The 15,000-nt window shown below is 49.3% G+C and overlaps 1 protein-coding gene across 1 annotated transcript; it reads left to right on the plus strand.

Annotated features, from left to right (window-relative positions):
* The first annotated feature begins 5,100 nt into the window (after window positions 1-5,100).
* LOC308588352 (nigwaprin-b-like) lies at window positions 5,101-14,340 on the plus strand. The gene is made up of 5 exons (XM_081196830.1): window positions 5,101-5,119; window positions 9,506-9,640; window positions 11,253-11,387; window positions 13,213-13,347; window positions 14,181-14,340. Exons 2-5 carry the CDS (start codon window positions 9,556-9,558, stop codon window positions 14,183-14,185), a joined length of 360 nt encoding a protein of 119 aa, XP_081052956.1. The 5' UTR covers window positions 5,101-5,119; window positions 9,506-9,555; the 3' UTR covers window positions 14,186-14,340.
* The last annotated feature ends 660 nt before the right edge of the window (window positions 14,341-15,000 follow it).

Here is a 15,000-nt window from a genome sequence, read left to right on the forward strand (position 1 = left end):
TTTCAAATCATTTTTATTGATTTTCCAATAAAAAACATCCAATTAAATATCCAATCATAATACTTCAAATTAAAAAAGTAAAAAAAGAAGAAAAGATCAAATTATAGTCCAAATTGTATTTATTAATTTCTTGGGGCTCCCCACAGTCTGGATCTCTGGAGCAGACCTCCACATCTTAGTCCTGCTTCTCCTTGTTAGGTGCTTGTTAGGACAGGACGAACTCCACCTCCCCCGTCCAGTGTGAGATTTAGTCTTTGCCTAACAAGCACATGGAAAACAATCGATTTGATTTCCCTCTGTCTGCTTTTCCTGGACAAAGAAGGGTTTGCAGGAAATGGATGTGGGGCACGCACATCTGTCAGGGTCCTTTGGGAAGGCGCTGCTCCTGCCTGCAGCCATTTAGCAGAAGGAAAGAGGGGTTTGAGGAGGGGGAGGGGGCAACAGCGCCAAAGGCCTTGGCCGTCTCCCCCTCATGTGTGCTCAGGGCAGCTCCTTCACCAGTAAGAGCACCCACCCACCCACCCTCCCCATTGCATTCCTGCACACCACAGAGTTATTTCACCAGAGGGAAAGGGCCTCCCTAGAGTCCTCCCAGAATCCAGAATGGAGACAAACGACAAGGAAGGAGTTTCCAGCTAAACATCAGAAAGAACTTGGCCCATTCATCCTTAGAATCACGGAACCATAAAAACCATAGAACTACAGTGGTGCCTCGCAAGACGAAATTAATTCATTCCGCAAGTTTTTTCTTCTTGCGAGTTTTTCGTCTTGCGAAGCACGGTTTCCCATAGGAATGCATTGAAAATCAATTAATGCGTTCCTATGGAAACCGCCTGCCAGGCTGGGAGTGCGGAGAAGGGCTTTTCTCCCCACCGCAAGCCTTCAAGACTGGTACGGGAACAGAGGGGAAGGGGCGCAGCACTTCTCCTCTGTTCCCGGGGCTTGCGGTGGGAGGAGGGTTTTTCCTCCCCACCGCCAACATTCAGAGCAGCATTCTGAATGTTGGCGGTGGGAAGGAAAACCCTCCTCCCACCGCAAGTCTTCAGGACAGCCATCCGAAGGCTGGCGTGGGGAGAAGGGCTTTCCGCCCCACCGCCAGCCTTCGGAGCAGCCTTCCGAAGGCTGGCGCGGGGAGAAGGGCTTTTCTCCCCACCGCCAGCCTTCGGAGGAGCCTTCCGAAGGCTGGTGCGGGGAGAAGGGCTTTTCTCCCCACCGCCAGCCTTTGGAGGAGCCTTCCGAAGGCTGGCACGGGGAGAAGGGCTTTTCTCCCCACCGCCAGCCTTTGGAGGAGCCTTCCGAAGGTTCGCTCGGGGAGAAGGGCTTTTCTCCCCACCGCCAGCCTTCGGAGGAGCCTTCCGAAGGTTCGCTCGGGGAGAAGGGCTTTTCTCCCCACCGCCAGCCTTCGGAGGAGCCTTCTGAAGGCTGGCGCGGGGAGAAGGGCTTTCCGCCCCACCGCCAGCCTTCAGAGGAGCCTTCCGAAGGCTGGCGCGGGGAGAAGGGCTTTCCGCCCCACCGCCAGCCTTCGGAGGAGGTCCGAGGACAGTGGGGAAGACGCGCTGCGCTTCCCCGCTGTCCCGGAGATTTCCCTATGGGCTTTTGTCTTGCGAAGGAAGCCCATAGGGAAATTCGTTTTGCGAAGCGCCTCCAAAACGGAAAACCCTTTCGTCTATCGGGTTTTCCATCTTGCGAGGCGTTCGTCTTGCGGGGCACCACTGTATTGAGTCGGAAGGGACCCCATTGCATCTAGGCCAACCCCCTGCAACGCAGGAATCTCAGCTAAAGCATCCATGACAGAAGGCCACCCAACCTCTGCTGAGAAACCTCCAAGGAAGGAGAGTCCAGACCATTCCACTGTCGAATGGCTCTTGCTGTCAGAAAGCTTTTCCCGGTGTTCGGTCAGAATCTGCTTTCTTGTATCTTGAAGCCATGGGTTCGAGTCCTACTGATGCATGTAGGGACCTCCAAGCCAAAAAAGGCTTCCAGGCCTATTGTACCAAAGCTGCTTCATCTTGTGAAACCACATTCCAAAGTGTCTGCATAAGAAAGGGATGATTTCCAGTCCCCACACTCTAAGAGCTGCCTTTGTTCTTATTGTACTATGGATGGCCTTGCTCTATCTTGGGGGCCCTCTTCCCTCAGGCATACCCATGTAGAGAAAGAAATGCAAAGGTGCTGCTTAGAGAGAGTTATTTCTGCGCTTGCTCAATGAACATGCAATAAGCCAAGACCATATGGTGCTGGAGGAGACTCTTGAGAGTCCCATGGACTGCAAGAAGATCCAACCTCTCCATTCTGAAGGAAATCAGCCCTGAGTGCTCACTGGAAGGACAGATCCTGAAGCTGAGGCTCCAAGACTTTGGCCACCTCATGAGAAGAGAAGACTCCCTGGAAAAGACCCTGATGTTGGGAAAGATGGAGAACACAAGGAGAAGGGGACGACAGAGGACGAGATGGTGGGACAGTCTTCTCGAAGCTACGAACATGAGTTAAACCAAACTGCGGGAGGCAGGGGAAGACAGGAGTGCCTGGCGTGCTCTGGTCCAGGGGGTCACGAAGAGTCGGACACGACTAAACGACTAAACAACAACAACAAGTAGTAGAAACTTTTCTAATAGTAGGGCTCTGTAACTTGCGATTGGGTCAGTCTATGAATATGTAGTGCCTTAAAGGTAAAGGGACCCCTGACCGTTAGGTCCAGTTGCAGACAGCTCTGGTGTTGTGGCGCTCATCTCTCTCTATAGGCCGAGGGAGCCAGCATTAGACAGCTTCCGGGTCATGTGGACAGCATGACTAAGCTGCTTCTGGCAAACCAGAGCAGAGCACGGAAACGCCGTTTACCTTCCCACCTATTTATCTACTTGCACTGACCTGCTTCCGAACTGCTAGGTGGGCAGGAGTTGGGACTGAGCAAAGGGAGCTTCGAACCATCGACCTTCCTATCAGCAAGCCCTAGGCTCGGTGGTGTAGACCACATCGCCACTCACGTTCCCCAATGTAGTGCCTTAAGAGATAACAATTATGTATATTCCTCTGTGCCTGTTTGGCTGGCTTGCAAAATAAAACCCTTTGTTTTCCTCATTTGCTGCATGAGTTTTCATTCAGCCCCAAATGTTGATTTTTGCAACACTACGCTCTGGAGCAGGAGAAAACAAGCTTGCTCCATTCTCCATCTGATAGCTCTTGAGAGATTTGAAGATGGGCGTCATAACATATTGAGGTTGAATCCTGACAAGACAGAAGTACTGTTTCTGGGGGACAGGGAGCGGGTTGGTGTGGGGGATTCCCTGGTCTTGAATGGGGTAACTGTGCCCCTGAAGGACCAGGTGCGCAGCCTGGGAGTCATTTTGGACTCACAGCTGTCCATGGAGGCACAGGTTAACTCTGTGTCCAGGGCAGCTGTCTACCAGCTCCACCTGGTACTCAGGCTGAGACCCTACCTGCCTGCGAACTGTCTCGCCAGAGTGGTGCATGCTCTAGTTATCTCATGCTTGGACTACTGCGATGCGCTCTACGTGGGGCTACCTTTGAAGGTGACCCGGAAACTGCAATTAATCCAGAATGCGGCAGCTAGACTGGTGACTGGGAGCGGCCGCCGAGACCACATAACACTGGTCTTGAAAGATCTACATTGGCTCCCAGTACGTTTCCGAGCACAATTCAAAGTGTTGGTGCTGACCTTTAAAGCCCTAAACGGCCTCGGTCCTGTATACTTGAAGGAGCGTCTCCACCCCCATCGTTCAGCCCGGACACTGAGATCCAGCACCGAGGGCCTTCTGGCGGTTCCCTCACTGCGAGAAGTGAGGCTACAGGGAACCAGACAGAGGGCCTTCTCGGTAGTGGCGCCCGCCCTGTGGAACGCCCTCCCATCAGATGTCAAAGAGATAAATAATTACCTGACATTCAAAAGACATCTTAAGGCAGCCCTGTTCAGGGAAGTTTTTAATATGTAACACTGTACTGTTTTTAACACTGATTGGGAGCCGCCCAGAGTGGCTGGGGAAACTCAGCCAGATGGGCGGGGTAAAAATAATAAATTATTATTATTATTATTATTATTATTATTATTATTATTATTATTATTATTATTATTATTATTATTTTATCTCCTCTCAGTCTCCTCTTCTTGATACCCAAGTGTCCAGAACTTGACACTGGACTCCAGGTGGTCTGACCAAAGCAGAGTAGAGCAGCACAATTACTTCTCTTCATCTGTTGATGCAGCCCAGAATATCATTAGTTTGTTTTGCTGCTGCATCACACTGTTGACCCAGGCTAAGAACCTTACGTACTTTTCAAATGTCAGGTCGGATTATTAATATTATTTTTAGAAAAACCTGTTTAGTCTTAAAGTAAGCATCTTGGAATTGTTTTAACTTTTAGCATCCTGTTTGCATCTTGATTTAGTTATGCAATTCATCAGTCAGATTGTGTTTTATGTGGGTTATTATTTGGGCCTAGAATTACCGATACACTTGCCTCTAATTATGTATCCAGAAGGCGTTTCAGTTGCAGTGAATGGTTTATCATTGCGGTGTATTGTGATGTCATTGTTGCAGAGTAGAGTTTTAAAAAACGAACCATAAATCCATCCATATTGTTTTTCAGGGTGGTGATGGTATCTTTTGCTTCCTCTTCTTATCTTCCTCTTCTTATATGGGTGCCTTAAGGAGTTGCAAATTCTCTTCAGTTAACCTTTGGCATGAATGTATTTGCAAATTTTTGCTCTGTCTCAGTGACACCTGGATGTTGTGATGAATGTAGAAATTGTCTTGCAGTTTCAGATTCAGATGTTGCTGTTTTATTAGTATATTTGATGACTGTCTTTTAGCTAAAATGGCAATAATCTGGGTGCTTTCTTGCCAGACTCAGGCCCCCATTGTCTCTCCGAATTACTGTATTTCTCCAGCTAGAGCCATTGGCACGTGTGAGATGTAAGTTGAGGTACGAGTTTGGAGAGGGGGCAGGAATGAGGGAGGGGTGACATATTGAGGTGTGCTGATTGGCTGAGGGTGACGTGTGGCACGTAAAACATCCACACCTCTTCCCATACATATGTGAAGTTTTCAAGTCTTGGTTTACATATTTCAGTAGAGTCTATATACTATTAGTGAAATATAAGGTAAGGTAAGGCTCATAAGATAGCTCTTATGTTAGTTGTATTTTTCCTTAACTGTGTCAGGTTTCATAGGTAGTGTTTTCAGTTGCAGTTAATGGTTTATCATTGCGGTGTATTGTGACGTCATTGTTGCAGAGCAGAGTTTTAAAAAACGAACCATAAATCCATCCATATTGTTTTTCAGGGTGGTGATGGTATCTTTCGCTTCCTCTTCTTATCTTCCTCTTCTTATACCGGTGCCTTAAGGAGTTGCAAATTCTTACTTTTGTCACGAATGTATTTGCAAATATTTGATCTGCCTCTGTGACAGCTGGATGTTGTGATGAATGTTGAAATTGTCTTGCAGTTTCACATTCAGACGTTGCTGTTTTATCAGTATATTTGATGAATGTCTTTTAGCTCAATTGGCAATAATCTTGATGGTTTGTTGGCAGAGTCAAACCATCATTGTCTAGCTTTCTTTTTGTATAAGAACTAGTATGAAAGAGGCCTCCTAGCATTCTCACAGGCCCACATTAGATCAGCATAAACAGTTGGGCCTGATGAACATTTACTGTTCCCAAGCCTAATCCTGTGGAAAGCCATCTAATTAGATTTTAATTTGACCCTGACCTGTTTTTAGGAGGTCATTTAATTATTGTTTGATTTTATACCAACGTTATATATTTGATGTTAGCCACCCTGAGCTTGGCTTTGGCTGGGGAGGACGAGAGGTATAAATAAAAGATTATTATTATTATTATTATTATTATTATTATTATTATTAGTTAAGGCATGACTGCAGGGAGGGAGGGGTGAGGGAGGATTGTGACATCATGGGGTGTGCCGTGTGCTGATTGGCTGAGGGTGGGGTGTGGCACCTAGAACACCCAAACCTCTTCACATACCTTGTGCCTGTAATCTTGGCCATAGGGGTGGGACACCTGCAGCCGACCTAATGCTGCCCCTCCCTCATTTTGACTGGGTCCTGCCTGGCAGTTTTTCTAAGATAGAACCAGAGAGGAAGAGAGCAGCTGAAGAAATTTGCTCTTCTAACACACTACGCTGTGTGGGCTACTTATTTAGACATTCATCAAAGTGCCCTTACCGAAAACTCTGTGTGTGTCAACTTTGCATTTAAAAATCTTGCTCAAGCATTCTCTGTGTGCTAAGCTCAAGTTCTGCTTATGTTGCTTTCGCCACGATTATGTATTCATCTTGCCGTTCTGTGTCCTCATAGTCTTGCGTTCCTCCTTGATATCCCCTGTATTTAATCAGAAAATGCTTTATTTTCTATGTGAATACGTGCATTTTATTCTGGTCCTACAACAGCTGCCGCACATTGGGACAATATCTTCATCAAACCAAGGTCTAGCTCCTGATCCAGCATAGAATCATAGAATCATAGAATCCTAGACTTGGAAGAGACCACAAGGGCCATCGAGTCCAACCCCCTGCCAAGCAGGAAACACCATCAGAGCACTCCTGACATATGGTTGTCAAGCCTCTGCTTAAAGACCTCCAAAGGAGGAGACTCCACCACACTCCTTGGCAGCAAATTCCACTGTCGAACAGCTCTTACTGTCAGGAAGTTCTTCCTAATGTTTAGGTGGAATCTTCTTTCTTGTAGTTTGGATCCATTGCTCCGTGTCCGCTTCTCTGGAGCAGCAGAAAACAACCTTTCTCCCTCCTCTAGGTGACATCCTTTTATATATTTGAACATGGCTATCATATCACCCCTTAACCTCCTCTTCTCCAGGCTAAACATGCCCAGCTCCCTTAGCCGTTCCTCATAAGGCATCGTTTCCAGGCCTTTGACCATTTTGGTTGCCCTCCTCTGGACACGTTCCAGTTTGTCAGTGTCCTTCTTGAACTGTGGTGCCCAGAACTGGACACAGTACTCCAGGTGAGGTCTGACCAGAGCAGAATACAGTGGCACTATTACTTCCCTTGATCTAGATGCTATACTCCTATTGATGCAGCCCAGAATTGCATTGGCTTTTTTAGCTGCCGTGTCACACTGTTGGCTCATGTCAAGTTTGTGGTCAACCAAGACTCCTAGATCCTTTTCACATGTACTGCTCTCAAGCCAGGTGTCACCCATCTTGTATTTGTGCCTCTCATTTTTTTTTTGCCCAAGTGCAATACTTTACATTTCTCCCTGTTAAAGTTCATCTTGTTTGTTTTGGCCCAGTTCTCTAATCTGTCAAGGTCGTTTTGAAGTGTGATCCTGTCCTCTGGGATGTTAGCCACCCCTCCCAGTTTGGTGTCATCTGCAAATTTGATCAGGATGCCCTTGAGTCCATCATCCAAGTCGTTGATAAAGATGTTGAATAAGACTGGGCCCAAGACAGAACCCTGTGGCAGCCCACTAGTCCAGACCCCATGAATTCCTGTATGACTCCTGGTCCTCTGAAGGTCAGGGAGAGGGGATTGGGGGCAGCATCTGCATGGGTGACAAGGCCCATCTAAGGGGCTGGGCTTGTTTTGCTGTCTCCCCTCTTTTCCCCACCCCAGTTAGGCATTTAAAAGAAACATGTTGATAACAACAACAACAACAATACTGCTTCACAATTTCTTTGGAGGCTAAGCGTAGGGCCTTTACCTGTGCCCGTCTCAACTGTTTTCCTACAGCAGTTCTGTCGGGTCGTTATTCCAGAGTTCCCATTGCAAATAGAACATGCTCTTGTAATGACACGGCCCTGGAGACTATGGACCATGTAATGCTCTTCTGTCCCAACTGGACAGATGAAAGATCTCTGTTTTTAACCCCCCTAGTGAATAAGCTTCATCTCCCAATCCAGCCTTGGATAGTGTCCCTCTTTCTGCAGGATTCTGATTGTTGGATTACCGAGATGACAGCAAACTTCCTGCTTAGTGTGATGAAGAAGAAAGCGGCACCAATGTCTTCTTTAACACCACAGCTGCAGTCAATACGCCGCACAACTGAACGAAGTCCCAAGTAGCCTTATTGTGCAAGGACAATCGAACTAGGACATATCTGAGGAGCTGAAGGACCCTTTAACGGTCCTCCTCCAGCCTCAACAGTTGTTTTTTTGTTTGTTTGTTAAAGTAATCGCCCAGGACGATATCTACCTTTACCTCCCCACGCCTATTTTATGTTGTTATCTCAATGTATATTATGCTATGGCCAAACGGCTAATGCAATAAATAAAGATATTAGAACAACAACAATTTATTTATACCCCACCCATCTGGCTGGGTTTCCCCAGCTACTCTGGGCAGCTTCCAACAAAATAGTTGTTTATCTCTTTGACATCTGGCTGGAGGGTGTTCCACAGAGCGGGTGCCACTACCGAGAAGGCCCTCTGCCAGGTTCCCTGTAGCTTTGCTTCTTGCAGGGAGGGAACCGCCAGAAGGCCCTTGGTGCTGGACCTCAGTGTCTGGGCAGAATGATGGGGGTGGAGACGCTTCTTCAGGTATACTGGACTGAGGCCATTTAGGGCTTTAAAGGCCAGCACCAACACTTTGAATTGTGCTCGGAAACGTACTGGGAGCCAATGAAGGTCTTTCAGAACCGGTGTTATGTGGTCTCGGCGGCCACTCCCAGTCACCAGTCTAGCTGCCGTATTCTGGATTAGTTGCAGTTTTTGGGTCACCTTCAAAGGGAGCCCCACGTAGAGCGCATTGCAGTAGTCCAAGCGTGAGATAACCAGAGCATGCACCACTCTGGCCAGACAGTTCGCGGGCAGGTAGGGTCTCATTCTGCATAGCAGATGGAGCTGGTAAACAGCTGCCCTGGACACAGAGTTAACCTGCGCCTCCATGGACAGCTGTGAGTCCAAAATGACTCCCAGGCTGCGCACCTGGTCCTTCAGGGGCACAGTTACCCCATTCAAGGCCAGGGAATCCTCCATATCTGCCCTCCTCCTGTCCTCACAAAACAGTACTTCTGTCTTGTCAGGATTCAACCTCAATCTGTTAGCTGCCATTCATCCTCCAGACACTCACAGGACCTTCGCCGCCTTCACTGGTTCTGATTTAAAAAAGAGGTAGAGCTGTTGCAACCTACTTTGGAGGCCACTCACCTACAAAAGGACAGAGTTCCTGCTCAGCAAGGAGCCCTTGGGTGCAATGAAGGAGAAGTGACTCATTTATCCTTGCAGTTTATTACCTTAACATCGGGTTTTAGGAAAAACTCTTTATCCTTGCAGGAGGAAATGCTCACTTGCTCCTACTCTGAGAATTGCATCCTGCACACCTCTGGGCAAATTTGGGGAGGGCGTGGGGTTCACTCATAGGGGGAAGCAGTTCTGTTGCACAAGTGTAACTCTTATGCCATCCCGGTGATGAAAGCCAACTGTCACCTTTGTTGCTGAAGTTTCCTCTTGCCCAACCAAGGGCTGTGCTCACCTCTCTCTCTAACCGAGGGTTTAAATCTTGGGCCAGATCAGCCACAGCATCCAGACTCTTCTGCTAGCTGCATCAGGAACAGCACCATGAAAGCCAGGCTCTTCCTCGTCTTCTTCCTCATGGGCCTCCTCACCATCTGTGTTGAGCTGCCGTCTGCAGCTGGACAACAAGGTAAGGGCAGAATCCCAGGCCAGCCAGGCTTCCTTCTCCTCTGGTGGTGTTGACCATCTGCACAGCCTTCCTCTGAATCTGCTCCAACCTGTCTCCACCCTTCTTAGAGTCCACCACCTTCTGGGGAAGTCTTTTCCATTGTTGAATAACTCTTAACATCAGAAAGCTCTTCCTATGCCTTGGCCAAAGTCCTGGTGGAACAGCTCCGTCTTGCAGGCCCTGCGGAAAGATGTCAAGTCCCGCAGGGCCCTAGTCTCTTGTGACAGAGCGTTCCACCAGATCGGGGCCACGGCCGAAAAAGCCCTTGCTCTGTTTGAGGCCACCCTAACCTCCCTGTGGCCCGGGACCTCCTAGATGTTTTGGTTTGAAGACTGTAAGGTCCTCCGTGGGACATACTAGGAAAGGTGGTCCCGTAGGTACGAGGGTTAAAGGTTAAAACCAGCACCTTAAACCTGACCCTGTACTCCACTGGGAGCTAGTGCCGCTGGTAGAGCACCGGGTGAATGTGATCCCATGGCGAGGACCCCGTAAGGAGTGAGAATCTCATTTCTTGTCATTTGAATCTGGAGCAGCAGCAGCAGCAAACCAGCTTCCTTCAACTTCCATGTGACGGCCCTCCAGATATTTGACGATGGTCCACATGTCACCCCCCAGTCTTCTCTTCTCCAGGCGAAGCCTACCCAGCTCCCTCAACGGTTTCTCACAAGGCTTGGTTTGCAGCCCCCGGGTATGTTTAGCCTGGGGAAGAGAAGCCCCACAGTTGACCTGATAGCCATCTTCTGATATCCAAAGAAGATGGAGCAAGCTTGTTTGCTGCTGCTCCAGAGGTGGGGACCTGAAGCAATGGATTCAAATGGCCAGAAAGGAGATTCTGACTCAATATTAGGGAGAACTTTTTGGTGGTCAGAGCTGTTTGACATTTTAGGGGTGCCAGGACATCTCTTAGGCTGGCCACTGAGGACTGTGTTGGTGTCTTTGTGATAGATAGTTTCATCTTCCCATATGATCTGGTTGAGCAGAAGGTGGAAAGGCTCACAGCATTAGCCGTCCAGTAGATACTGAAATGGGGGACACTGGTGGCACTGTGGTCTAAACCACTGAGCCTTGGGCTTGCTGATCAAAAGGTCGGTGGTTTGAATCCCCACGACGGGGTGAGCTCCCGTTACTCGGTCCCTGCTCATGCCAACCTAGCAGTTCAAAAGCACGTCAAAGTGCAAGTAGATAAATAGGTACCACTCCGGCGGGAAGGTAAACGGCGTTTCCATGTGCTGCTCTGGTTTCGCCAGAAGTGGCATAGTCATGCTGGCCGCATGACCCGGAAGCTGTACGCCGGCTCCCTTGGCCAATAAAGCGAGATGAGCGCCGCAACCCCAGAGTCGTTCGCGACTGGACATGACTGTCAGGGGTCCTCTCTCTCTAGATACCGAACCCCCATGAGGTCTTGGGATGGGGGGCTGAGTGGGGCTGCCCTGGATTCTCACAGAGGCTTGTGCTTGTTCTGGCCTGAGATCTGTATTCTGGGGGATGGACGCTCGGCTCACGGGCTTCATTGCTTGTGGAAAAGAAAACTTCCACAGCATTGTGGTGTAGGAGTCATCTTTCTCTCCTGCAGTGCGTCCTGGACAGTGTCCTCCGATTAAAGGCCCTGGCACATGTGCAATCTCCTGTCAGAGTGATGAGTCTTGCGGCCCTGGGAGCAAGTGTTGTAGTACTGGCTGTGGATTTGCATGCAAAAGAGTCGTTGAAGGTGAGAGAAGCCAGCAGGTGCCAAGCCCATCACTCTCTCCAGGAGAGCAGTAGCAGGAAGACACTCAGACCCAGCAGCTTGGCGTGTTGGAAGGGAGCAGTGAGTCCTCTCATTGGCCATGGGTGATGGAAGGCGGGAGGTATGTTTCTCACCAAATGATTGGCTGGTATAGCAGCAGCGTATTTGGCCTCCTATCACAGGTTCTCCATGGTCTAGAAAGTTCCTTTTCAAAAAAGGTCACGTGGGCCAGGTATTTCTCTCTCCATGATCCCAAGGGCCAACGGTGACTTGTGGGTGGAAGAAACCGCCTGCTCAATCATCCCACTGTCATAGTGACATCAGGCAGAGTGGGGCCTCGTGTCAATCATGCAGCACGTCCACGGCAACCGGCTGGGAAAGGTCTGCTTCCACCTGCCCTGCATCTCCCGTTAGATTTGGCATCAAGGGCAGGGCAGGTGGGCAGGAAAAATGGGGAGGCCGAGGTGCCTGGAGGCCCCCCACTCCTGTTTTAAATGAGAGCCAGGGTTACAGGAGAACATAGGCCCCAGTGGGCATTGTTAGAATCAGGATAGAATCCAGCCCACCGGGGAACAGAGCCCCCTGAGCAAAATGCAGGCCAGGCTTGTATTTCTGTCCACAACCACTTGCGTCGAGGCCCCACCCCCATACCACTCTATCTTCTTGCGGTTCCTGCATTGCTCACTTTTGGATTAGATGACCTTTGGAGTCCCCTCTAACTCTACAATTTTATCGTACCTTATTATACCAAAGGGGACGCGGGTGGCGCTGTGGGTAAAACCTCAGTGCCTAGGGCTTGCCGATCGCATGGTCAGCAGTTCGAATCCCCGTGGCGGGGTGAGCTCCCGTCGTTCGGTCCCAGCTCCTGCTCACCTAGCAGTTTGAAGGCACCCCTAAGTGCAAGTAGATAAATAGGTACCGCTTTATAGCGGGAAGGTAAACGGCGTTTCCGTGTGCTGCGCTGGTGCCGGCTCGCCAGAGCAGCTTCGTCACGCTGGCCACGTGACCTGGAAGTGTCTCCGGACAGTGCTAGCCCCCGGCCTCTTAAGTGAGATGGGCGCACAACCCTAGAGTCAGACACAACTGGCCCATACGGGCAGGGGTACATTTACCTTTACCTTTTATTATACCAAAAAATTATAAGAACATTCATTCCGTTTCTCCACAAAGATTATCCCTTGTCTGCCCTCTTTAAAACATTTATTAGCTCGATCATGCATACAGTATTCCATACCTTTATATTTTAATCTTCCAAAGTCCAAATTCTCATTTCCACCCCATGGATGATGGCCCAGGGGTTGTATCCCTTTTCACTTCACTTACCAACTTGCCTCCACCCAACCCCCATCCTCTTATCCAACTGCCCCCCCTGATATTTCACCAAACCTTACACCTTGCACCGTGACACCTCACCATTACCTGTCCCCTTAGACCTCGGCAGAGCTCACTAGACCACCCATACTTCCCTTAGGCACCACTGCCCTATCCTTAGAAGTATTCCGGCAGGTCCTGCTTGCGCTGTTGGCCCACCAGCATCTTTCTCCCCCCCCCCATCTCGCTTGCCAGCACTGCTGTCATGGCCCAGCAGCTCTCAGAAGTTATCACACTGTAGTTCACAGCATTACCTGTTGGCAGCCAAGCAAAGTGCTGCGTGATGACAACCTTGTCTTTTTATTCTATATCAAGATACTGCATTCTTTCAAAGTGCTGTGTGGAGTTTCCATTTTCATTCCACTGCTTGCTACCCGTTGAAAACCAAATCCCCAGTAGAGCATCTCAGTATGGGTGTCACCTTTTTCTCTTCCAGTGCACCCTGGACGGTGTCCCCGGCCCACTGGAGGTGGGGTCTGCGCAGAACTCTGTAAGGGTGATGCCTCTTGCTCACCTGAGCAGAAGTGTTGCAGCAATGGCTGTGGCCACCAATGCATGACAGCCATTAAAGGTAAGAGAAGACAGCGGGTGCCAAGCCAGTCACTCACAGCAAGGCCCCCAGAAGAGCTGTGGCAGGAAGGGAGTTAGGCCAGGAGCTTGATGTATTAGAAGGGAGAGGCAACTCCTCTTGTTGGGTAAGGAGGATGGAAGGTGGAAGTGATTATTCTCCACCAAATGATTAGATCAGCGATTCCCAAAGGTTTTGAGTCGTGGAGCACTTCTCAGGAGAGAGATTTTTTATGGAGCACAGTTGCCTCCCTGATGCCAAAGGCACATATTTCTTTATTTATTTTTATTTCCAATCTCTTTGCGGAGCCCTTGGAGATGCTTCACGGGGCACCAAGCGCTCCGTCGAGCCCAGTTTAGGAACCGCTGAGTTAGATGGTATAGCAGCTGCACACTTTGCCACCTCTCTTGGCTTCCGCAAGGGCCAGCGGCTTGTTGCTTTATTTAAATTCTGTAAATGACAGCTGGGGAGACGAGCTAATCCGCCGCACAATACAGCACAATGATTTTGTGTTGATGGTTTCCATGGCTGATTAGCAACCAACAGGCATCTGGGATGAGTGACCTGCATTGTTAAACTATGGCATTCGTTCCCCGAAGAAGTAATGATGGCCACCAACTTGGATGGCTTTGGAGGAGGGTTAGACAAAGGATGCTTTACTAAATGTGCCACTGGCCTGATCTAGGGGCTCTTAGGTTCTTCTGGGGCCTCCAGAGGCAGCCTAGCCAGAGGTTCTTGGGGACACCTGACTGCTTTGAGAGCAGCATGGTGGGCCAGATGGGTGACTGGTCTGATCCTGCCTCCAGGCTCTTCTGACGCTTTCTCTTCTGTCCTAGGGTAACTTGGACTCCAGAATGGATGAGCCCCTCCGTGAGACTCCTCACCTTGAACAGGCACCCCAGCCGACTTCTCTCTGGCTTCCTTGGGAGCAGAAGACTGTGCAGTGGCCTGAAACCCAAGGCTCACCCAATAAAAATGATATGAGTTTCCCATGAACCTTGGTCTCCGCCATCAAGTTACTGGGGAGACAAAGGAGAGGTTACTGGTCTGCTGTGAATGTATAGCAGTGTGTAAACGGGATGGCCTGCTGGTCTCTGGGGAAACTGGTTCAACTGGAAGGACTTACCTTTGGAGAAGCCATGCTGGTTCTGCTCCACCAAGCTTGTTCTTCTATAGGCTTGTTCATTCTATCTTTAATAATGCTCTAAAACACATGTTAAGGAAATCAACCCGTAATTTCCCAGATTCCCCTGGCTCTTTTTTTAAAAAAACAAAAAACCATGACATGCCCAGTTAAGGTCCAGGGGCTGATCTTAGGGACACGTTACATATATATATATATTTATGACTTCACATTTGCATTCTTTAAGTATTCCAGTGCCGGGATTTGACAGGGGAAGTGCCAGGTATTGTTTCCCAGGCAGTAAAGGAAGCCTCTGGGCTGAGCTTGCTGTCTGGGTAATTGGTCCCGCCCACTCATCTAATTAGCGAATTGTGAGCAGGCATGTGCCCCCAGGGGCGGGATCACCCTACCCTTCCGGTATATAATGAAGGCTCTCCCACCCTCCCTCCCTTGATATTTTAATGTATTTTTTATCTTTGTTGGAAGCCGCCCAGAGTGGCTGGGGAAGCCCAGCCGGATGGGCAGGGTACAAA

This window comes from Podarcis bocagei, assembly GCF_964188305.1.
Source record: "Podarcis bocagei genome assembly, chromosome: 5".
Taxonomy (NCBI): domain Eukaryota; kingdom Metazoa; phylum Chordata; class Lepidosauria; order Squamata; family Lacertidae; genus Podarcis; species Podarcis bocagei.